The sequence below is a fragment of the Gymnodraco acuticeps genome, unplaced genomic scaffold (genome assembly GCF_902827175.1).
Source record: "Gymnodraco acuticeps unplaced genomic scaffold, fGymAcu1.1, whole genome shotgun sequence".
Taxonomy (NCBI): domain Eukaryota; kingdom Metazoa; phylum Chordata; class Actinopteri; order Perciformes; family Bathydraconidae; genus Gymnodraco; species Gymnodraco acuticeps.
In genome coordinates, this window is record NW_022989752.1 from 393494 (window position 1) to 416945 (window position 23452).

Genomic DNA, 23452 nt, shown 5'->3' on the forward strand with positions numbered 1-23452 from the left:
GATCATGATTAATCAATTAAAACAATATTTTATTGATTACTCTCCTGTCAATCGTTTAGTTGACTGATCAGCAGGTCTATATCATTTTCAACTGATATTACTGCCTGTCAAGTACATATTCCAAATGTGTGTTACTCCAATACATTTTCTGAAAGCAAATATCAGTAGTTCAGTTTCAGATTTTACATTTAAAACATTTACAAGCTTATAAAATATAATGTATGAAAACATCTAAAACTTTTGGTTTCCAATCTATTCGGCTTTAAATTATTTTCAAAAAGAAGGTGTCTGGTCTGGGCTTCAGATCCTTCTGAACTTATCATATGGTATTATTTCAATAACTATTAGAAGTAAAACTATCCAGAAATAGGAAAAAAGTCCATAATGTGAGTAGTACTAATGTGTATTTTGTAGTAAAAAAGTAGTTAATACGAACACATTTTTTATAGGACTTTACTTGTATTTGTGTATTTTAAAATTGTTGAACTGGTACTTTTATTTTGTTAAATAATGTACGCACTTCTTCCATTTATGAGCACAGTGCAGTGATGAAGCTCATTTGTTATTCATTGCTACCCTCTAGTGTTCAAAATGAGGAAAAACAATAAAACCTGCAGAGGAATGCTTTTGTTCTCTGTTGACTATTTATTTTTGTGCACTGCACTCGATCATTATGTACATCCCATGTATTGGTAAACAGAACTGAAAAGGAACACATGAACAGAATTGTTTACACAGTTTAGTAATACTTACAGCAGACAGGCAAACACATAACGTACAGTAGTCTGTGTCCAAATCGGATCACTTCCATACGCACCACAATTTCAAACGACACACATCCACTGACTACAATATAGAGCTTAGCTTTTTAACATAGCCGATAGATTGCAGGTAAAGAGTTCAGTCAGCGAGGGAGCTTATGAGGGTTATTTCACATGTAGTTCCTCAGTGTAAATAGAGCACAGAAGCACACACTACACACTTCCTGCATCTGGTCAAGCAGTAGCCTTGAGTTCAGGGCCCAACATTTTCACCTTGAGACTCAGTGTCTTGTTCAGCGATGTATTTCAGCCAAAAAGCTCTGCCATGTAATCCATTCTGGGTCCCAAACCCAGTTGAAGAAACAGCACTTTAGAAGTCATACTTTATTTCCAGTGTTCAGTATTGAGTCAAAGTCCGAAACACACATGAACAAACTTGGAGTCCTGGGTATGAATGAAGTCAAACCAAGGGAGATAAACCACATGACGGTTAAAAAGGATTTCCAAAACAGAGAGTATGAAAACAGTTATGATATAAAGAGCGGTTTATGAACATGTCTCTGTAGATATTCTGCCTTATTAGCTTTTGTGAAAATTGAGTTTAAACAGGGGGTTACAGTAGAGCTCTGTCAATCACTCGAAGCTGTAAGGTAAGGATGTTGTAAATAAAATGTCTGAGAAATTGAGAATTGATTCAACTTACTATGAGTACATAAGTATTCTCTATCTTGCATATGTTTGCCATTTGCCGATGGACTTCATTTCAGAACCTTATAATACTTTCTACACAAAATGACAACACCAGTATTACAGTTTTTATCGTACAGAAGAACAATACCATCAGTATATTATTGAAACTATATGGGGAGAATATAATCTGTTTTTAGATTCAATCAATCACTATTAAAAAATGCAACATTTTCTGTTACCTTTGATATGAAAGTGTGTCAGTAGAACTCAAGAGCACATGATAATTACAAATAAAAGTGTCAGTGCTGTGATGTAAATGTAAACAAATGTAAACAAAGATACATAACAAGTAATTTAAAAAAAACATTTTGCAATCACTGCAAATTAGTGTTTTGATATAAGTCTTGAAATAACAGCAGATATGTAATACGAGCGATTTGAGAGAAATTAGTTTCACTAAAGCTCATTAATTCCCTCATATGATTTTACGGTATGAGAACATTTTCAATCCTGCGACTCGCAATTTAGGGACTTTGAATAGAAATGTCATTTGTAATAGATATTTCCACATCTGTTGTTTGGAAAATGTTATTGCAGACTATAAAGGCTATCATAGTCTGATATAGTCTCAGAAGACATTCCTGTGTTTTGTCAGTAAATGAGTAAAACAGTTCCCTGCAAATAACCCAAATAACTTTACATACATTATCTGACAACATGTGCAGTTACATTTAACACAAATAATTTAGCAGGCCTGACACATGAAAAAATATATGAAGACAAACACAAATGAACAAATAAATAAATAACAATGGCTTTCCTTCAAAGGTGCACCGAGCAAAGTTTGTGCTTTCACACAGCTCGCCTGCAAAAAAAAATGTGACTATGAGTGAGAAGCCTCAAGGTGCTTCAGGTATGGATCTGTACATGTGCTAATCCCAGAATACAGTATATAACCCTCGGTTCCCTGCAAACATGGGAACACACATCAAGAATCATTCACCTAAAGTCAAAACACCATAGTGTTAATCTGTTATATGTATATAAGGTTGGGAGCAGCCTTCTGATCTGTGTTTTCATTGAAGAGCCTCTTCATTTTCATTCACTGTCAGCAGTTAACATTTTTAAGATAATTAAGAAGCCGACCTGTAATCAGAAGCAGTGTCAGCAATTTGTAATTATTCTCTGCACTTTTTAAATGAGAAAGATTGTTAATTTGTACCTCCAACCACCCCTATTTTGGATGGAAACCAATGTTTTGTGTGTAAGTAGCTTAAATTGATATGAAATGCTTACTTGTTCCTTACAGACCACCTGAATCCCCTTTTTAAAAGCAGTCTGTGTCATGCTTGCTCAATTTACTCCCTGATGTATTTTTCTCTAATCTTGGTTGTCCACCGTCTCTTGTCACTTTTGATACATCTCCTCTGAATCAAGCATTTATTTTGTTTTTCTAGACGTCCCGGTGACTCCGCTTTTGAATGCTGGGTTGGTTTCAGGGCTAAAGACACTCAACAAGGGAGGGTAATGTTGCACCACAAACATTCAGTAGGTAGGTTCATTAGAGCAGTCACACTGTTAGTCACTGGAGTTTTGTTGTCTTTTACTGTCTTTGTAGATCGACTGGATGTTCTGTGTTTGTTGAGAAGAGAGATATGGGTCAAAGCACAGGTATAAAGGCGATGTTGGAGGAGGAGCTGTAGTCTGTCGACCAAAGGTGGTGACACACTTTTAGGAGGGTTAGACGACAGAATCAGGAGGGACATCCTCTTCTCACTCACTTCCTCTCACTATTTATTCAGTAGAGGGTTTTTTGTCCTTGGCTGTCAAATTCTGACCAGGCGTCATTTAGTTCCATGAAAATCATCTTGGCATATTGTTCATAGGGCTGTCCTGTGGCCTGTGGGAAAGAAGGAGAAAGCGGTAACACACAGGAGAGTAACCTGAACACTTCTCCTCTTCTAGCCATATCCAAATGAGTGATGCAAAGCATCTGTTTTGCCTTTGCCAAACTTGATTGTCTCAATGGCAACAGTACAAATAAAAGGTTACAGATATACAACAGGTCAAAAGAAATAAGGACATCAAAAAAAGAATCAATCATAATACCCAACTCAATTCAAAGATTGAAGCTTACACACAAGTGCACAATAACATAATTCATCCTCCAAATGCTATCCTTGACACTTTTTAATGTTTATCAATGATCAGTTGTCACATTTTAAACAAATCAGTAATTTTGTATTGCTACTTGTATTTTGCATCTGTATCTATAAAGTCTAGTTTGTTGCTTTTTATTCTAATGTTTTAGTTTTTAATTATTTGATTGTTTTGTGTCCTTGGTGCTAGAAAAACACTATATTTTTACTAAAAGTATTATTTTTGTTGTTGTTGTCATGGCTGTGCAGATCAAGTTGGTTCAAGGGGAAGGGTTACAACTTCAAAACTTATATCAGGTTTTAACAAAAAGAGCAGGATATACAGTATATATTTCTGACAGGGAACATAGAGTTTGTGGGACCCCAAACAATGCAAAGAAATGTCAATAAAAACAGGGCGGATTGAAGAGAACTTTGATATAGGGAAAGAGGGATTTACATACTGTATCTCCTAGCATGCATACAAGTAAATATCCTCACTTCTCAGTCATCATTAATATTATTATTATGAAGTCCACTAGCACATGTGTCTCACCTTATCTGGGTGCACGACCAGGACTGCTTTGCGGTAGACCTTCTTGACCTGTTCTGGCGTGACCAGGTCAGCCATGCCTACAGGCTTCCAGCGCGTCTCCCTCTCCCACAGCACCGTGTGCATGGTGGACAGTAGAGCGCGGATGTTACGCTCCTTCCCCTCGATCCAGTCCAGAATCTGGGTCACAAACAGGGAGAGAGGGGAGGGCCATTAGCCAGTGATGCCAAGATTTGGGGCAATTATTAGCAGAAATGCTTTGATGATGGTTCCTGGCTCTGGGGAAATGTTTTTGAAGGAGATATTAGGAGAACCAAAGTTTCATCGTGGGAGACCTATATTGGTCGCTTCATTAATTCTGAAACAACCAAAAAGGCTTTAACAGCCAAAGCTAAACTAAATGAAATTATGATAAAAAACCTAGTGAACTGATGTCAAACCATAATTCTCCTCGGATATAGTCACATGACTTTATGGAGTTACTCACAGAAACTCTGACAGCAAATAAACAAACCAACTATTATTTCTATGACTAACCAAATGTAACTCAATTAAACTTAAGAAAAAAACCTGCCTTTATTTTCTCAGGGTCCATCTCTTTGGCCATCTCCTCCTTCCTCATCTCTGCTATAGTCCTGGGCCCTTTCTTCTCTTTGGTCCCAGCGAAGCCCTGACCAGACAGCAGGTCATCAAAGTTGGCATTCACGACTTTCGGCTTAGTACCTGGCACACAGGGATATAAACAGAAAGTCAAAAATACATACTTTTAAAGATAATCCGTCACTTATTGTATATTTCTGAACAACTAGATCCAATGTACTCTTTCTGGCAGATCCATTTCTACAGCATCAAAACGTTAATGTATACAGAAATCAAGTCTAAATACTACACCTACCTTTCTGCTCTCTCTTCTAAATATAGTATTTGTTTTCCTTTTTTTAATAGTATATTCATTTTGAACCATTTTGGCAAATAATGTTAAATATCTCATGCATAAAGAATTAAACACACTCCAAACTTTTTAAACTCCGAGCAAACTGCATAATGACAGACAGTATCAAATCCAAGTCCCCTTCTCCTGCTTACCCATGCTAGCCTGTGCTTTAACCGCTGCGCTGGGCGAGCCCCCTCCCATTGCTGAGAAGCTGACATTGTAGTTGGGTCGGCCCCCGGGCGATGCGTGAGGCATGGGGGTGTGGCTGGGGCTGGGCTTTGGCTGCGGGGCGGGGCCCGGTCCTTGGGATTGCCATCCTCCGCCAACTCCAGCACCTGGCTGCCACGAGGGGAAGCCTGCTCCTGGGTTGGACTGCCACCCCTCTGCATGCTGGGGAGACGGGGGTGGTCGGGAAGGGGAGCCCATGGGAGGGATGGGAGGGATGGGAGGGATGGGAGGGGTAGGCCCAGTAGGAGTGGTCGGTTTGCTGGAGAAGCCAGAGCCTGCAATTGTAAAAAAAACGGAGATAATGACATGAGATAAAAATATCAGTCGCGTTGGGCTTCAGCAAATTTTTAGTGACTGACCTCCACCGAGGTTGCCTAAGTCAGCGAATGGGTCCAAGTTTGGCTTGGATTGGTGGGTGGGGGTGCTGTTGACTGAGCCTGTGGGGCTCGTAGTGGCTGACCGACTTCCCATACTAAAGCCCGCTCCTGGATAAATCAACAAACAATGCATATACGTTTTAGAGTGTTTTTTTAATCTTCAGTCTTTTTTTTCAGTGACAAATTGGAATTAGAACATTGTGTGTGTGTGTGTGTGTGTGTGTGTGTGTGTGTGTGTGTGTGTGTGTGTGTGTGTGTGTGTGTGTGTGTGTGTGTGTGTGTGTGTGTGTGTGTGTGTGTGTGTGTGTGTTACTGGTCTCTACCTGTGCTTGTAGTAGCGGGTCTGTTCCAGTCCCACCCTCCCTTTGCATTTTGCTGCTGAATGTTGACGGTTGGGGTGCTTGGTGGGACGGGGGAGTTTCGGCCTACAGGGAAATATAAAGGTTAGTCCAAGACTGAACACACAATGAAGAGGAACTGAGCAACATGAATCCAGACAGTCAAAGAAAATGATAAGTCATAAAGCGTTACTAGCGGATGTTTGAAGTCTGAATGGATCTGGTGTTAGTTCTTGAAACTACATTTACTGTTGATATATTCCTTGCTCCAAGACAAAAAAGTGTCATACCTAACTGCGATGATCATGTTCAATTTATTGGTGGTAAGCCTCTGACTGAATATGTGCTTCTCTTGTTGGTTTTGTTGGTATATTATCCTTTTGTCAAGAGCCAAAAAACGTGTATTAAATACTTGAAATAGAGGACGGCAAATTCTACTAAATATTTATAAGGCTTGTTCAGATCGGTTTTTACAAGCATTAGTGCAAGTTAAGGTTGGGCTCAGGCCAACATGTACATTAAATGTTACTGTAAATTTAGAATTAGCAATATACATCAAAGATTAAAAAGCATACTGATAATGTTCTGGTCTTGATTCATTATGCACAGACTCCTCTGTAGAAAGTGTTGAATCGCAAGAAATGTCAGCAGGCTGAAAAAGTTGTTTCATAGAAACATAAATCACAAGTGCTGGGGTGACATGAAGCCTGTGCAATCTGCATGCAATACTAATCAGACATGCTTCAAACACTTGTAAAACATAATCATTTCCAAACATACAGCAGCAATAATATACAGGCTCACTCTTGCAAGCAAGCGTGTGATTAAGCAATGAGAAGTGCAAAATTATGAGAACGGAAAAAGACATTTATAACGGTGCAGGCTCATGCATTTTGGGGAAACATTTTTAAGGCATACAGTAGCAGCAGACACTCACTAACTTGTCTTAGCTTAATATGGAGTCTTCAACTAAATATAAAATGCTGTGAGAGTGTTCAGCAGCAGAAGCATGCCTTACCCGAGCTTTTAGGCTGCAGGGTGGGTGATGGAGAGCAAGCAGCATGCAGGAAGGGGTCTGGCTGCCCCACGTTACCTGTTGCAAGGAATGAACCCATCATGTCCTGAGGCTTAGGCATGGGACCTGCCCCGAAGGGATCAAATGCTGAGGGAAACAAACAAAAAAATAATCTTATTCTGTTACTCTATTAAATTACATAGCCTAACTAGTTTATTTTGTTTCACTTAAAGGTCTCATGTCATGGCCATTTCTACTGATCATATTTCCATTGTTGAAGTCTACTAAAATAGATTTATATTGTGCAATTTTCCAAAATCACATTGGTTTCTTATACAGCATCTCTGTATAGTATGTGTATTCACTCTCTGTCCTAAACGGCTTGTTGGAGCTCCTGCCACTCCCTCCCTATGAGCCCAGTGGCCATCTGCGAGAGAGCGAGACACAGCGAAACCCAGCCCGAACACACATACACCCGCAGCCTGGCTGGGAGTTTGTGTTCACACACCGACTCACAGCCTCGCCGCGTCCCGCCGTCTCAGGGAGGAGAAATCGGCGGAGCTGCAGCTGAGAAAAGATTGAGTGTGTGTGTGTAAGGAAGTCCGCGGATTGGTCCAACGTAACGGCTCCGCGGACGTAACATAACGGCTCCACGGATTGGTCCATTTGGACCAATGGGTCCATTTGGATATGGGCACGTCACTGTAGAAAACAATGGAAAAAGAGAAATCTCCAACGAGGCGTTCTGGGGCAGCATAGCAGGTATTTTCCGTGTTAGTTTTACTCGCTACAGGGTGTACATTGAGGGTTTGTGACTTTGGAGACCGTTTACATGCATAGAAACCTTCATAACACACAGGGGGACGGATAATAACCGGAAAAGCATGACATGGGACCTTTAATGTATTACTTTTTGCAATTTAAATGTGTAGTGTTACTGGAATTCTTTGAATAGTATATATTTAAAAAATGATCCTTTTTTTACGTGACAAAAGAGTAATCATCTAGCATTTTCTATTTTCCAATAAATCTTTGATTGTTTTCATTACATATTGTAAAATAAACGTTATTGTTCTTACTTTCCGAAGGTCTACTAATTGATTTATTTCTTCCAAGAACCTACTTTTTCATCCTTCATTTTCATGACCCCGTTTTAATTCCTAAACTTGTGTAAGCCTGACAAAATTATCTTAATTTATGTTCCAATTACACTCTGTTGAAAACCATGAGATGTGAAGATTTCACCACATATCATACTGTATAATGTGGTTAAGAGCAACAAAGAATAGGAAGGGAATTTCATTCATTTCATTTCATTCATGTAGGTAACAATATCAATATTAGGATATATAATAAACCCCACATTTGTAGTAAGGAGTCTAATTGCAATATCACATGTGAATATTTGTTTCATTGAAATGTACTTCAAGTTATCTCACCTGTTGGTGTCGGTGAGGGACATGGCGAGGCAGTGTTTGGGGCTACTTTATGTGGTGTGGACTGGGCAGATGACCCCCCACTGGTTGGCTGGGGTGGGCCCCCGAACAAGTCCCCGAGAAGGTCAGTTGTTGCGGCTGCAGCGGACGGGGGCTGAGTTGAAGGTCGGTTGATCCCCGCCCCATCGAGGCCAAGAAGATCCATTTCCTCTGCAGGTGAAGGGGCGGCAGGCATTGGAGCAGGGGGGTCGGGTCTTTGGGGGGCCGTGCTGGCGTTGCTTCGCTGGCTGGAGAGAGACAGCATCTCATCATCCGAGGGCTCGCTCTCCTCGCCGTGAGCCCGACCTTCTGCACCTCCTTGAGGCCGACTTGGCTCTGCAGGACGATGAAACATAGAAAGAAGGAGGTAGAGAAAGAACGAGACAAAGGAAATATATTTAATATCCCAATGAGAGAGTGAAAAGGGGTGAAAGTAAAGAGAAATATCACAGACCAAGGAAATTAATTGGGGTAACAAAGACAGAAATATACAGGAGGTTAAGAGAAAAAAAGGAAGGAATAATGGGCAATTACATAGGTAATCTCTGCTACATGTACCAACACTTCTGCTGATACTGTATTCTATAATGGACTATGCTTTAAAAGAAGGCTTGGGCAGTATGACTATAAACCTAAGCTACTATTAGCTATTTCTTTTCACTTTGATAGCACATTTAACATGTTTCTCACCTATTGCTGCACTGGGCTTAGGTGCTTTTTACCCAGTTTCTCAATATTTGTCTGGATACAGGGAGAATATAGATTGGTCCACAAGGTATAAGGAGATGTTTGTAAGGAGAATTACTAAAACTAGTAGGCTTAATGTATTCAGATATCCAGCTGATGGGTATCTGTGCCAGAAACTGAACAAGTATGGGCTCTATTTCAATTCAATCAAAACAGGTTTTAAATGGAAACAGTCAAGTGTTTTTTCAATTACAGAATATGAATTAGTTAAAAGGATCAATGATCTCTCTAGATTTTTTGGTCGATGTGATTGAATTGAACTCATCCCAGGGTAACTACAGTAGGCCTACAGGTCTGTGGTCGCCATTACTGTCTTACCCTCTAGATCCAATCCCTCCATCTCATCTTGTAGGAACAAAAATAAAAGTTAATTAATTAGTGTGTATGCATGCAAGTGTGAGCTTTTGTGTTTTTGGTTATATAGCTACACTATTTTCCTAACTTATCCGTGATATTCTTCAGTTCTGCACCAGCACAAACATTTGTACAGAACAATGTGTGTATAAGTTAAAGGTGGGGTAGGTAATTTTGAGAAACCGGCTCGAGATACACTTTTTGTTATATTCCATGGAATGCTCTTAACATCCCGATAGCAATGAATATCTTAAGTGCTTGGACAAATAATCCATGAAAAAATGTCATCTGTGGAAGCCGTAATACTGTAAAAAGCACGACCAATTATTTTAGCCGGCCCGGCTAAAGTAACTGGATGGCCTACCTATCTGTCAGCCTTCCATCTGGGCACAAACTTATCTCGTGCCCTCATTGGTCATGTGCGCGTTCGTGTGTGTTGGAGGAGGAGCTCTGTAAGGAAGTGACAGATTTTCTCCGGTTGTGTATTTTCAAATTCTGGCGATCTCGAGCTGGTTTCTCAAACTTACCTACCCCACCTTTAATGTATGATATATATATATGTAAATGTGGTTTAGTGATTATTTATTAGGCTATTCAGTTGATTTTTTGTATCCCTGTGTGTACCAGTCTGAGTTATAGACTTTCTATGTTTGGCTAGCATCAGAGTTACCTTAAGGTTATGATTATTTTTAAGTAGGCCTAGTTAATGCTTAAATGTTAGCAATGAACCACTTAGATTTTACATCACATTCAGGTTAGGAAGCTCTAACCAGTAAAGCAAGTAATGTAAAGAAAAAAGTGTCCTAATGTTAAGTTAACAAGATAAAGTATACTGTGTACAGTTCCACAGGAATTCGTGTCGCTAATGTTACACAAAAATCGGGCAAGGTTACTAGCTAGCTAACTAGCATGTAAACCAAGCTAGCTGGTGTCCTGCTAGCTTGTGTTACTCCTTGTATTTTTTCATTGAGGTTGTGAGCTGAAACTTGATGCAGGTCCATATTTTTGGTGCAGCCACTAATTGACTTTATTTTTAATTATATAGTTGATTGTAAAATGTGACATCTTCATCCCCTAAATAAAGATCTACGACCTTTTAACAAATGGGCCAACAGCTACCTCCCTTTTGTATCAGAGCCATGAGATAGTATGTTGTGATTGAATTAACAATATAATCTCCATTTTGATCTTTGTTTGTGTGACAAGCATGTAGTTGCCAAGCCAGTATTGAACTATGAACAGAAAACCCTAATATCTTTATGATAGAGCTTTTCAGAAAGGCTGATTAAAGACAATAACACACAAAAGCTAATGGAGCATAGCCTATAGCTTCCCACCTAAAGTGTGTTCTATTTCGTATATGGCTTCGCCCTCTAAGGCTATCGCTATTGGGTTTACCCTTCTGCGCCCCCGCGCAGTACTGAAAACACTTGTAGTCCACGCCCACCCGCTAGGTGGGCCCCACCCTCGGGCCTCCTTCCGGTATAAATAGGGAGGTTGCCCGGCAATCTGCTCCCTCTTTTCTTCAGCAACCAGCAGTTTACTGAAGCACGAGAAAAGCAACATCATGAGCAATAAAGAGTGTGTCCGTATGTGCCCTTCGTGCAATACGGGCTACATTATGAGCTACGATTTGCATCCGATATGCGCAGCCTGTCTGGGGCCAGAGCACGCGGACGCGGCTCTCAGCCAGCAGGTCGCATGTCCTCACTATGTGCGTCTTCCTTCATCCGACAGGAAGCGAAAGGCGGACGCTCTAGCGGCTGCGGGTGAGGAAGACGTCTGGGGTGGGCAGGAGCCCATCCAGAACACACCACCGTCGCTGTGCGCAGCCATGGCGGTGTCCCAGGCGAGGACAGCCAGCGGTGAAGCAGCAGTGACACCAGCGGCAGCAGCAGCAGCCAACCCGGCCACAGCGGCAGACGGACAGACACCAGCAGCAACAGCAGCCGAGGCGTCAGAATCATCCGTCAGCGGCGGCCGGGGCACCGGGGGAGTGTGAGGAAAATAAAAATAAGCTTATTTTCCAACATGTTGGCTGAGTCATCAGTTTCAAATGTGTTTCACATATCCCCCACTCTGGGTAAACCAGCTGCCTATGACCTATCGGTTAAATAGCCAGCAGGATTCGTTACAAAAGCCTGCGCATTTTAATCTATCGATTAATAAACTGCGGAGCACAGTAACTACACCAGCTGCCTTCAATCTGGTGATTAGTAGGCAGCATGGTTCGCTGCAGGGTTCTGGTGGTTATAACTTTCGGTTATTAAACCACAGACCTCGCGGCATTCCTCTATCCGAGATACGCCACCTACACACGGTGACAATAAGCCCATGAGCGCCGTGGTAACGCCTCATGTGGTTATCACTGCACACACCTCCACCCATCCTCTGAGCGTGTACGCGCATCATGATGAGAGGCGGAGTGAATGCAACGTGTGGAGGCGTCCTCACAGCCTTTTCGCTAGGCCCACCTTGGGTTGCCTCGCGGGGCCTCCGCCCCCCCACCAGGAGAGGGGGGTAAAAAAAGGGAGTGAGGTACTCCCGTTCGGCGTCTGCTCCATGAGAGCCGCCGAGGAGACAGAGCGGCCTTGACGGTTTGGGAGGGAGTGTGAGGAAAATAAAAAGAAGCTTATTTTCCAACATGTTGGCTGAGTCATCAGTTTCAAATGTGTTTCACATATCCCCCACTCTGGCCGGTGAGCCAGCTGCCATGACCTATCGGTTAATAGCCAGCCGGGTTCGGTACAAAAGCCTGCGCTATTTAATCTATCGATTAATAAGCTGCGGAGCACAGTAATTACACCAGCTGCCTTCAATCTGGTGATTAGTAGGCAGCAGGGTTCGCTGCAGGGATCTGATGGTTATGACTCTTCGGTTATTAAACCACAGACCTCGCGGCATTCTTCTGTCCGAGATACGCCACCTATACACGGTCATAATAAGCCCAGGAGCGCAGTGTTAACGCCTCATGTGGATATTACTGCACACACCTCCACCCATCCTCTGAGCGTGTACACGCCTCATGATGCGAGGCGGAGTGATACGCAGCGTGTGGAGGCCTCCGCACAGCCCTTTCGCTCTAGGCCCACCTTGGGTTGCCTCACGGGCAGCGGCGGCGAGGGCTCTGGCGTGGCTCGTCGTCATGACAACCACAACACATCTCGAGCATGCGCGCCCGCTGTCAGTGTTTCTCGGCGTGGCAGCTCATGTGTTTGATGGACAGATGGATGAACAGGCTGATCAGCAGAGGGTACACCCTGCAGTTCGCCTCCCCCCCCACAGTTCAACGGGATACAGGTGACATGCCTAACATCCCGTGAACAGTGTCTTGCGCTCCAAGCAGAGCTACGGGAACTCCTGTTGAAAGAGGCTATTTCCAGGGTTCCCCAGGAGGAAGAAAATCAGGGGTATTACTCCCGCTATTTTCTTATCCCGAAAAAGACAGGGGGAATGAGACCCATCCTCGACCTGTTTCACATGCTGACGGTCAAAAAGGTGCTAGAGTGTGTTCACCAGGGAGATTGGTTCACCTCTATAGACCTAAAGGATGCATACTTCCATGTACCCATCATTCCGCAACACAGGAAATTCCTGCGGTTTTCATTCCAGGGAATAGCGTACCAGTACAACCGTCTGCCGTTCGGCTATTCCCTGGCTCCTCGTACTTTTTCAAAGTGTGTAGAGACGGCGTTGCAGCCGCTACACAGAGGAGGGATGAGAGTACTATTTTTACCTGGACGACCTGCTGCTGCATGGCTCGCTCTAGGGAGGAAGCGGCTTTACAGACGGTACAACTCATATCGTATCTGTCAAAGCTGGGTTTCATGATAAATTGTGAAAAGAGCTGTCCCATTCCAACCCAGAGTATAGTTTACCTGGGTGGAATTGAACTCAGCCCGCATGAGAGCACGACTCTCACGGCAGAGAGTGGAGTGGACACGCTGACAGCTCTCCTTCGACGTGTCACACCCCGCAGCGTGGTGACGAAAAAGCCCCCCACAGTTCAATGGGATACAGGAAACACTCCTGTCCTCCCAGAAGCTATGTCTTGCGCTCCAATCCGAGCTGCTGGAACTCCTGTTGAAAGAGGATATTTCCAGGTTTCCTAAAAGGGAGGAAAATCAGGGGTTTTCACTCCCGTTATTTTTCTAATCCCGAAAAAGACTGGGGCAATGAGCCAGGGGCTGGAATGTGTTCACCAGGACGACTGGTTCACTTCCACCTGAAGGATGCATACTTCCACGTACCCATCATCCCGAAACACAGGAAATTCCTGCGGTTTCTCATTTCAGGGAATATCAGACCAGACAATCGTCTGCCGTTTGGATATTTCCTGGCTCCTCCCATTTTTGTGTAGAGAAGGCTGGAGCCGCTACACAGAGGAGGGATGAGAGGGTGGTTTCCTTTGGACGACCTGCTAGTTGCTGGCTCGCTCCAGGGAGGAAGTCGCTTTACAGACGGTACATCTCGTATCGCATCTGTCAAAGCCTGGGTTTCATAACAAGTTGGAAAAAGAGCTGTTCCCTTCCCTCTCAGACAAACGTTATCTGGAGTGGAATTAAAAACTCAGCCAGCAGCAGAGCGCTCTCTGGCAGCGAGTGAGAAACTGACAGCTCTCCTCCGGCGTGTCACAAACCACACAGCCCTCTCCGTAATGCAGCTGCTTGGCATTAGCGTCAGCTGGTCACGGGGGGGATTCCCCTGGGTCTCCCCCACAGGGGGAGTCTCCAGAGGTGCTTCATTCACTGCAGAAGCCTGCTGTTTTAACCTATTGGTTTATAAACTGAGGGCTCGAGGCATTCCTCTGTCCCAGATATGCCTCCTACTCACGGTCATAATAAATCCACGAGCACTGTTATAACGCCTTGTGAGGACAGCATACACACACCTCTCATCCTCTGGGCGTGTACGCGCCTCATGATGAGAGACAGAGTGGAATGCAGCGTGTGGAAACTCCCTCGCAGCTTTTTTGCTTCACGGGCAGCAGCGGCGAGGGCGTGGCACGTCACCATGACGACCATTACGGCACATCACAGAGAAGCCTCTCCCCCCAGCAGTTCCATGGAATGCAAGAGGTCGGAGGAAGAAGAAACATCTCATCTCCTCTGCCCGGTGCGCGCGCTGTCTGCTATGTAGCGCACACGGCGGCATTGCGCCGTTCTCAGCGCCTGTTTGTGCATTACAGAGAGCGCTCGATCGGGGAACCTCTGTCTACACAACGGCTGTCACACTGGCTGTGTGAGGCTGTGTCACAGGCATATGTCTCCTCTGGGGGGGAGCCTCCAGAGAATATCAAAGCGCACTCAACCAGAGGAATTTCCTCCTCCTCGGTGTTGCGCGGAGGAATGTCAGTGGAAGATATTTGCATGGCTGCATCTTGGTCTTCCCCCTGTTCATTTATTCAATTTCATTTGAGGGATGTCTCCCTTTCCTCTCTGACACGCCCTGTACTGGGTGTCCTGTCAGAGTGAGTGACGTCAGGGATCCAGCTGTGCGCCTCTCTCCTGCCTCGCGGCACACAGAGAGCGGCCCTTTTCCCCCTCGTAGGAGAGGGACGTTCCCCTTCCTCTGACACACTTCGTAGGGAGTGCCTGGTCAGAGTGAGTGACGTCAGGGATCCAGCTGAGAGCTCTCCTACCTGGCTGACACGGAGAGAACGGCTGTTCCCCCTCTATGATCGCAGGACAAGGTGGGACCTTCGTCTCTACTATCTCACAGCGGTCGGTATGTATTGTTCCCAGCCTTCACCCCGTCAGGAAAACAGGTATGTTTGCTCCAGGGACGGGGATGTGCCATTACGCATGGCACACAGGTGTTATTAAGCAGGTATGTATGTGCTTCTAGTGCTGGACGGACCCAGTGGGGCGCAGACTACATCATGCTTCGCCCTTAACCCAATAGCGATAGCCTTAGAGGGCGAAGCCATATACGAAATAGAACTGAGGTTACCTACTATAACCCAGCTTCTATGAGTATTGGCGCAGCCCTCTAAGCGCTGGGCCCCACTGGCTCTACGAATAGCTGAAGAAAAGTTATATTGTATGGGAGCAGATCGCCGGGCAACCTCCCTATTTATACCGGAAGGAGGCCCGAGGGTGGGGCCCACCTAGCGGGTGGGCGTGGACTACAAGTGTTTTCAGTACTGCGCGGGGGCGCAGAAGGGTAAACCCAATAGCGATAGCCTTAGAGGGCTGCGCCAATACTCATAGAAGCTGGGTTACAGTAGGTAACCTCAGTTTTGCAGTATGTCTATGTTATTGATAAAAAAAATGTGTGCAGTTCAAATGAGCAGAGGCAGTTTAGTACTCAGTGTAAGCTACCCATCCCAACGTTACCAGCGATAGCAAGGGCGTCCTGATTTTCCTGGTGGCAGGAGAAGAGCACATTGGGGTTGAGGTCTTTACAGGGGAACTGCTCCCAAGGCGGCGTCAGGTCTTTCTGCTTGTCCACCCCCTCTACTTCCACGTCCAGTATCACATGGAAAAGCTGGGGATACTTCTCAGGAGAGTCACATGCATCCAGCTCTGGTCTGACAGGGAAAATGTATGTTTGTTAGAGTGAGAGGGAAAACAGACTGTACTCAGCAGGGTTTTTTTTTTCTTCCATTCTCATATTATGTTATCAAATAGAAAAAAAGTCCTTACTTGCTAAACTTTAGCACGGTGGTACCAGGAGCAATGAAGCCAGTATGGAACTGAATCTGGAAGATCTGTGTGTTGGAAACCTAATAACAGCAGATCAAATGCTTGGACCATGTGCTTTTGTAGGCCTACCATTCTTAGTTGCATCAATAGTATAATGCATTGTTGTATCACATGTTGCTTTGCAATCCTTAATACTGTACATCTATTTTCATAGATTTAGCAATAATTTACCTATCATATTAATATATTTGACAGTTTGTGTGTCTGTGACTGGTTGCAAAGATGTTCAATTGAGTAGCAGCCCCATCCTGAGACTGTTTGATGATAATAGTTCAATATAATATATCTTGTGCAAACAACATTATCATTGTGAAAAAGGCAAATTAAATTGACCTTGGCCTGGAGACGTCCTCCGATGGTCGACCTCATGTGGTACACTGAAACAATGACGTCGCCTTGCACACTCGCACCTAGAGGAAAGGCGATCTTACCCTCTTGGATCCTGTGCTCTCTGGATATGAAGAGTGTGTGGGAGGGAAAAAAACATGGGCAAATTAGAGAGAGACAAAGAAAGATGGGAGTGGAGCATAAGGAATAAAAAGCATGATGTAAGTCTCTGTGATTATACCTTCAAATGTATCATAAATACAAGTATAGATTCCTATTTAAGGCTTATACAATTAAAATAAGATAGTGCTGCCCCTACCTCATCCTCTCGTACTCCTGTGCAGTGCTGAAGATCTTTGTCTCTCCAATAAGGACGTCACAGAAAGGCCGACAGCCGCTACGCTGCTTGTTAAAGCAGGGTACTGGACTTATTGTAAGACCCTTGATCATCAAGGGCTTGGAATGGGGTAGACTGGGCTTCTCCGATACCATGCTGCACACATAGCCTATGTACCTGCATGGAGAGAAAGAAAGATAATCGCTTAAATTCTGTGTTAGTTTTCAATGTCAAATGCCTCACTTTGTGTTTTGTTATGTGTGTATGATAAGGATGAGTTATTGCTGCCATTTCCATAAACTCTTATTCATTTTGCACTGAAACTCTAACAAGGACTGATAAATGATGCAGAACTAGCTGGCAGGGTATTAAAATGTCCATCCTTGAGGGGCGGCCAGCTCTTGGTATAACCTGCTGATTAAGTAAATGTTACGAACCTCAAAAACTGTTGTTGTAATCTCTAGGTAAAAAAGCAATCCCCCCTTCTCCTACTTCATCTTACATTTTGTATTCCCATGTTCCTTTGCTTCTTTTCCCCTTTTATATTTCTAATTCTCTGTCACCCACACATATAAAGTATATTCGTTGAAACGGACCTGCGGTGTGAGGGCCACAGGCCAGATCCTGGTCTCTTGGCGCTGAGCAGCTGCATGGCAGGAACTGGATTGTTGAAGAGGTGGCAGAAGCAGAACATGGCACAAACCAAAACACCCGAGGGAGCCCGACCATCCTATAAACACAAAGCAAATTATATGCTGGGTAACTATTATATTTTAAAGATTCAATAATATACTGTTTGGTGATTTCTGCCATGCAATTGAACCCCTGCACAGCGTGTAGGGCCATGAATAGATCCAGCCACTGAACATTGTGACTTTATCTCAGACAAGACACAGGTCTGTGAAAAACTGTTAAAGTTGAAGCTGCCTACTGTATGTCATAGCACAAAGAAGTTCATTTAATACATAAGTGTACAAAAATGACTAATGAAGACGTGTCCATACAGACCAACTCTAAAAACACCTGTAATAGATTTTTTTTTTTCTCTGAATGAAGCCAATGTTATACATCTTCTCTGAGTTCACTTAAGGTTACAGGGGGACAAAAACATTCTTGTGATCCGGAGCAGAGAAAAAAACGGATGGACCCGTTTAGGGGAAGTTATGTAACTTGGAACTGTTTGCCAAGACCCAGCAAAACCAAAGTGACAATAACATGGTCTCCCACATTCCAGTGTACAGTGTGGCTATCACTTATTTAGAACAGACAGAAAGACCTGTTTCATTGAGTACTTCATTAGTGATTGTGTTGTGAAACATTTGTATGTAGGGCCTGACAGTTTTAAAGCTTTAAAGGGTTATCATCTTACTAAAAGTGAAACTGTATGAAACAACAGTTTGAATAATTTTCTTATAGGGGCCCTATTATGCTATTTACTGTCCCAATTTTAATCACCATGTTTTATACCCGTTTTCCCTTTTAGATTTAAGTTGATATTTTTAACATCAAGACTAAAGTTTCTCAAAAGTGCTTTTTTATATAATGACACAGCCAAGATGACAAATCCTTTGCGTTGACAACTACTGTAAATGTATGTGGTACGAAACACTGTAGTTTAAAATACCTTAGAAATCAATTGATTTTGAGTTTTAATGTGTCTGTCTATATTCAGTCAATTAAAACACAACCCGAAAAACATGGAGATGTGTTTTGGGACAACCCAAACAGGTGCTTCACAGTAAGATAACCTTACGTATGCAGTTATAGTAAACTAAATGGCAATGCACAATGTCAGGCCAACGATGAACAAATATGAAAAAAGTGTATGATATGTATATGATGAGCATCGTCTTACCGAGCAGGTGATGACACACACATTCTTGGGATTCTGTTTGAGCCAGTTGTGCATGTTTTTACACACAGCAAAAAGGTTGTGGAGGCTGGGAGCCTGACGAGAAGGCCAGTTACACTCGGAAACCTGGAAAGAAATTGGAGCAAAATATAAGATAGGGGGATGATGGAAACAGGCAGTGACACGGAAACAGAGGAGGCAAATGTAAACAAGCATACTGTATGAAGGCAGGGAGAAAGAGGGAATGAGTAAGGTAAAGAAATAGGAAGATATGTGAGAGATACAGCGACCAGACAGGGGGCCATATTCACCGTGTTAACGCCACAGATTGACTTTTCAGCTTTTTTGGATGTTTTCTGTCAGAGGGTGGCAGTGGCAATCTATAGATATTTGACTCCTACAATCTGTGCTAAATGCTAAATGACACAAACCAAAGACCCTATGCTGAGGTTAGTCATCATAACCATAAGATGGGATAGAATAATAGAAATAGAGCATTCAGATTCAAATCTTGCTTTGTAAATGGAGATTTACAGTAGCTGGAACACTTTTAGTAGTTACCAATAAAATAAATATTTATCCAAATACAAGTAGTTATTCCTGAAGTTAACACAACAAGTCCTCCAACTCATGCGACCAAATGGGTCGATTGTTTAAGCCCTTATTACGACCAAATATGTCGTTTGTTCAAGCGCTTAATACGACCTATAATTACGTTTTAAAGTTGTCGGCCTCTAGTGCTCCCGTTGAATGCAAACGTTACAGATGGTCGTTTATTCACAAATAACCCTCTCTGTAAAATCCTAAATTGTAGGATAGTTTGGCCATTAAAACGCTTTATGATTAGATTTCTAGCGAGAAGTATATATTGTACTTTTAGAATCCACGTCCAGTCGTTATGTAGGATCTATAGTTTGATAGATATTACGAAGATGATTTGAGGTTTCGTCAGGAGAACGTGTATATGCGGCAAGCTTCCATGTAAAGTTACGGGTTGAAAACAGTATTTCCGGTCTCGACGTTTTCATAATGATCAAATGATTTAACAGTGATATCTGCAGTACTCATACACTAAAAAACATCAGTTTATCCTAGTTAATTATACGACATTAATTGGTTTAAATTGTGTACAATGCTTTTGTGTTTTTCCCATAGGGTTTTCTCTTTCGATTCTGAGAGACACATTTCTTTTTTCAGAGGTTTTGATAGGCTAAAATCACGCCGCAATGCACGTTGGGATATGGTGTTTATGTGATATGAAATCGGAAAACATAAAAAAAAAAATTTAAAAAAAACTTTATTCCGAGTGTTCTTGCTTTTCTCTTTGAAAGTCCTCACATAACGGCATTGTAATACACGGTTCGGCTGCATTAAATATTACATATCTGCCGTAGATATGTATTTATAGAGCCCTGATCAGAAGACCTTTTGACAAACTGGAAGAGATGCCGCCAAAACTGAATACGTGACGTGGACCATAAAATATCAACAATTAAACAACATCTTCCATTTCTTTTCACACAATACGTCTCCTTGCAGTATCAACACTAATTCGGCTGACTTTTATATTTGATCCAATAAGTAGATAGTCTGTATTTACACCATAACGGTGCACAGCTGATAGAAAGGGATTTTTTTGTAGTTTTTAAAGATATTACTGATTTTCTGAACTACCTTTCCAACTCCTCATGCAGTTGACTGTTACAGGTCTATACAAGTTTATGGTACAATGCATAAGCTTCACATTGAGAGACTGAAACTGTATTTTCCTTTACCGTTCTGTTTTAATTTCACAATAAAGTGAATAGTCATATTATGTTTGATATTATTATGTTTTATTAACTAGACCACTGGTCTAAACCGTACCTCCTAGTGGTTAAAGCACGTTATTGAATAAGTTTAATTTTTATGAAAACATTTAAATATTAAGAGTAGCCTACATACAAAATAGGGGTCAATGATAGAAATATAGAATAGAAAATATCAAGAAGATACTGTAGTGATCTCTACAATAAAACAGTTTAGTGCAGGACGTCCAAAGATATTAACAGGTGGATGTGCAAAACAGACAAACTGATAAGGCTGAATTTTACTCAGGTGTAACGAAAGTCTGATTTAAGGGTTGTTTATATTTCACATCATTAATCAGAATCTGCAAAGTAACAAAAATAAATGTAGTAGAGTAAAAATACCAGGTTGACCTCTGAATTGTAGTGGAGTAGAACAAAGTAGTACATGCTGCTGTAACAAAAACATTTCCCAAATTGGGATCAATAAAGTATCTTATCTTAAGATGATCGATGGCTACTGCCATATTTGCTAAATGTGCATCTGAACCTTGACAAGTGCATGTTTCAGGATTATCAATTAACAACAGGAGGGGTCACAGACATAAGACCAGCTGTTAAATAAAGCTCTTCTGACCTTAGCTGTCATGTGGGTATATTAATGCTGCCCATTATGGGCACAAGCAATTTTCACCCATGTATTAATTATATGTTTTAAATTTGATAACACCAATGTGTTTCGTATCCCCTAAACCTCCAGGGATATATAGAGTTTAATACTGGCAACTTCTAATTGTGGGAAATACGAAAACGTCTTATAAAACTACAATTCCCAGTAGAGACGTGCCATAGAACATATTGCGAAACACACAATAGCCAGCATGTGTAATTCTGTGGGGGAGGGCTGGGCTGGACCCGTCCAAGTCCAGTTTTGGATAGTCTGGCGTGGTTCCATTCCATTTCAAAGAGCTGTTTGACATTCGGCGTAACCTTGTCGCACTCCAACATCCAATCACAGAGCTTGAGAGCTAATCACGGGGTTTGTAAAGCAAGGCGGATGTTGTAGTCCCAAACGATAGCTGGGGATTCTGGGTAGTGTAGTGTCTTCGGAAACTCTGTAGTGTCTAAACTCCGAAAAAACTATTTGTTTCTCCGAATCGAAGGTTAAAAACACAAAAGCATTGTACACAATTTAAACCAATCAATATTGTGTAATTAACAAGGATAAACTGATGTTTTTAAGTGGATGAGTAATGGAGATCATTTGACAGTGTGGGGAATACTTCCGGTTTTATTATGAAAACTTCGAGACCGGAAATACTGTTCTCATTCATAACACTCTGTTCGATGTCTCACTATGGGATGCGCCTCATCGCGGAGCAAACAGAAGCATCAATCTCATTACGCCAATCCTGATTGGCTGGAGATCTTGACGTCAGCGTCAGGGAAATCACCCCCTATAAGTAGCTTGCGCCACAACGCATGCGCCATTCAAACACCTCTTCTCGCTTCAGAGCACATCTCTATGGTAGCCGGACAAGCTTCACGGTCCACAGACTGAACCCAAATATCCATTTCGGTCGACGGGCGCTTGCCGGCTACTCCTTCTGCTTCGCAGGAAGACGGTAATTACTAACGCTAGTTATTGTTGAAATCGACCTCGCCGCTCTCTTTCCCCGGAAAGTAAGCTAGGTCTGACTTTTTCAAGCTAGCGTTAGCTTGCTCCCTCACTACCGACACCACGGTAGCGAGGAAGTATTTTCTTTTCTCTTCCCCACGGAGGAGGAAAGGATTAAAAAGAGCATACTGCCACACCAGTCAGTATTTTCCGGGAATAAAAGACCCACACCGTCCTTTTCTCCGGATTAAGGACAGGGTGGTTACCTCTTTTTCTCCCAACCTACCTGTTGAGAGCGGGTCCTCTCCACGCCACGAGGCGAACAAGATGGACGCCCCTCTCCCTCACACCAGAGGAGTCAGGGACTCGGTGGCTCGACTCTGCGGCTGCGGGTTGAAGATCTCGGGCACAGACACACACCAGGTCTGCTCGTCCTGCCTCGGGCTGGAACACGCCCGAGGCGCTATCGACAACCCCGGCTCGTGCGGACATTGTGTCCGCTTCACCGTAAAGAGCCTCCGCCGACGGCTAGCACGCCAAGCTAGCCTGTCGGAGCAGGAACCCCCCATGTCCTCTGACCTGCCGGCCGGCAGTCAAGACGCAGGGACATCTGCCACAGAGAGTGAACCCCTCTCCATGTCGGTCTGGGGCTCAGTATCTGCGATGGCCGCAGAACCGGATTCCCGCGCCCTGGCAGGCCGGGACCCGGTGGCGGCAAGACACGCGGGAACGGGACCCCACGCTTTACCGAGCTGGGGCTCCCGGTTAGACCTCACCATGGTCTCACCCGCGGAGGATGTCCTCGAGCTTCACTACGACGAGGACGAAGAGGACGCCTCGGTGTTCCTCCTGTCCGAGTCGGATGAACATGAAGAGGACATCTTCATGTCATCGGCTCAGGCTGCAAAGCCTGGAGCGAGGGCTGCTCTCCCAGACGATAGCACACCAGCTTCGCCCTGTCTGAGTATGGAACTGCAGGCCGTGTGCAAACGCGCTGCGGCCAGACTCGACATCCCGTGGCCTGAAATGGCCAAGGAGACCTCCAGGTCCCGCTACGAAGGGAAACATTTTCCCCAAGCAGCGCGGACAAAGAGGCAACTCCTTCCGGTCTTCCCGGAGATGTTGGATGAGGTGTCGGTCTCGTGGAGAGACCGGCCCTTCAGCAACAAGGTCCCAATCCAGGGTGCCTCCTCCCTAGACTGTGACGGAATGGA

At 43.4% G+C, this 23452-nt stretch overlaps 1 protein-coding gene across 3 annotated transcripts in view; it reads right to left on the minus strand.

Annotated features, from left to right (window-relative positions):
• Positions 1–625: 625 nt before the first annotated feature.
• Positions 626–23452, minus strand: part of dnajc6 (DnaJ (Hsp40) homolog, subfamily C, member 6) — a 48363-nt gene continuing 25536 nt past the window's right edge. For 2 of the 3 annotated variants that reach the window (XM_034210440.1, XM_034210422.1), the window contains 14 exons: positions 18837–18959; positions 17578–17711; positions 16964–17158; positions 16651–16768; positions 16258–16337; positions 15949–16142; positions 8474–8845; positions 7038–7181; positions 6005–6106; positions 5664–5789; positions 5229–5579; positions 4717–4865; positions 4146–4322; positions 626–3351 (listed from right to left, as the gene is read on the minus strand). In XM_034210440.1, coding sequence (XP_034066331.1) covers positions 3250–3351; positions 4146–4322; positions 4717–4865; positions 5229–5579; positions 5664–5789; positions 6005–6106; positions 7038–7181; positions 8474–8845; positions 15949–16142; positions 16258–16337; positions 16651–16768; positions 16964–17158; positions 17578–17711; positions 18837–18959 — 2367 coding nt within the window. In that variant the 3' untranslated portion in view covers positions 626–3249. The remainder of the gene's footprint in view (positions 3352–4145; positions 4323–4716; positions 4866–5228; positions 5580–5663; positions 5790–6004; positions 6107–7037; positions 7182–8473; positions 8846–15948; positions 16143–16257; positions 16338–16650; positions 16769–16963; positions 17159–17577; positions 17712–18836; positions 18960–23452) is intronic. The other variant, XM_034210431.1, reaches the window with a different exon arrangement.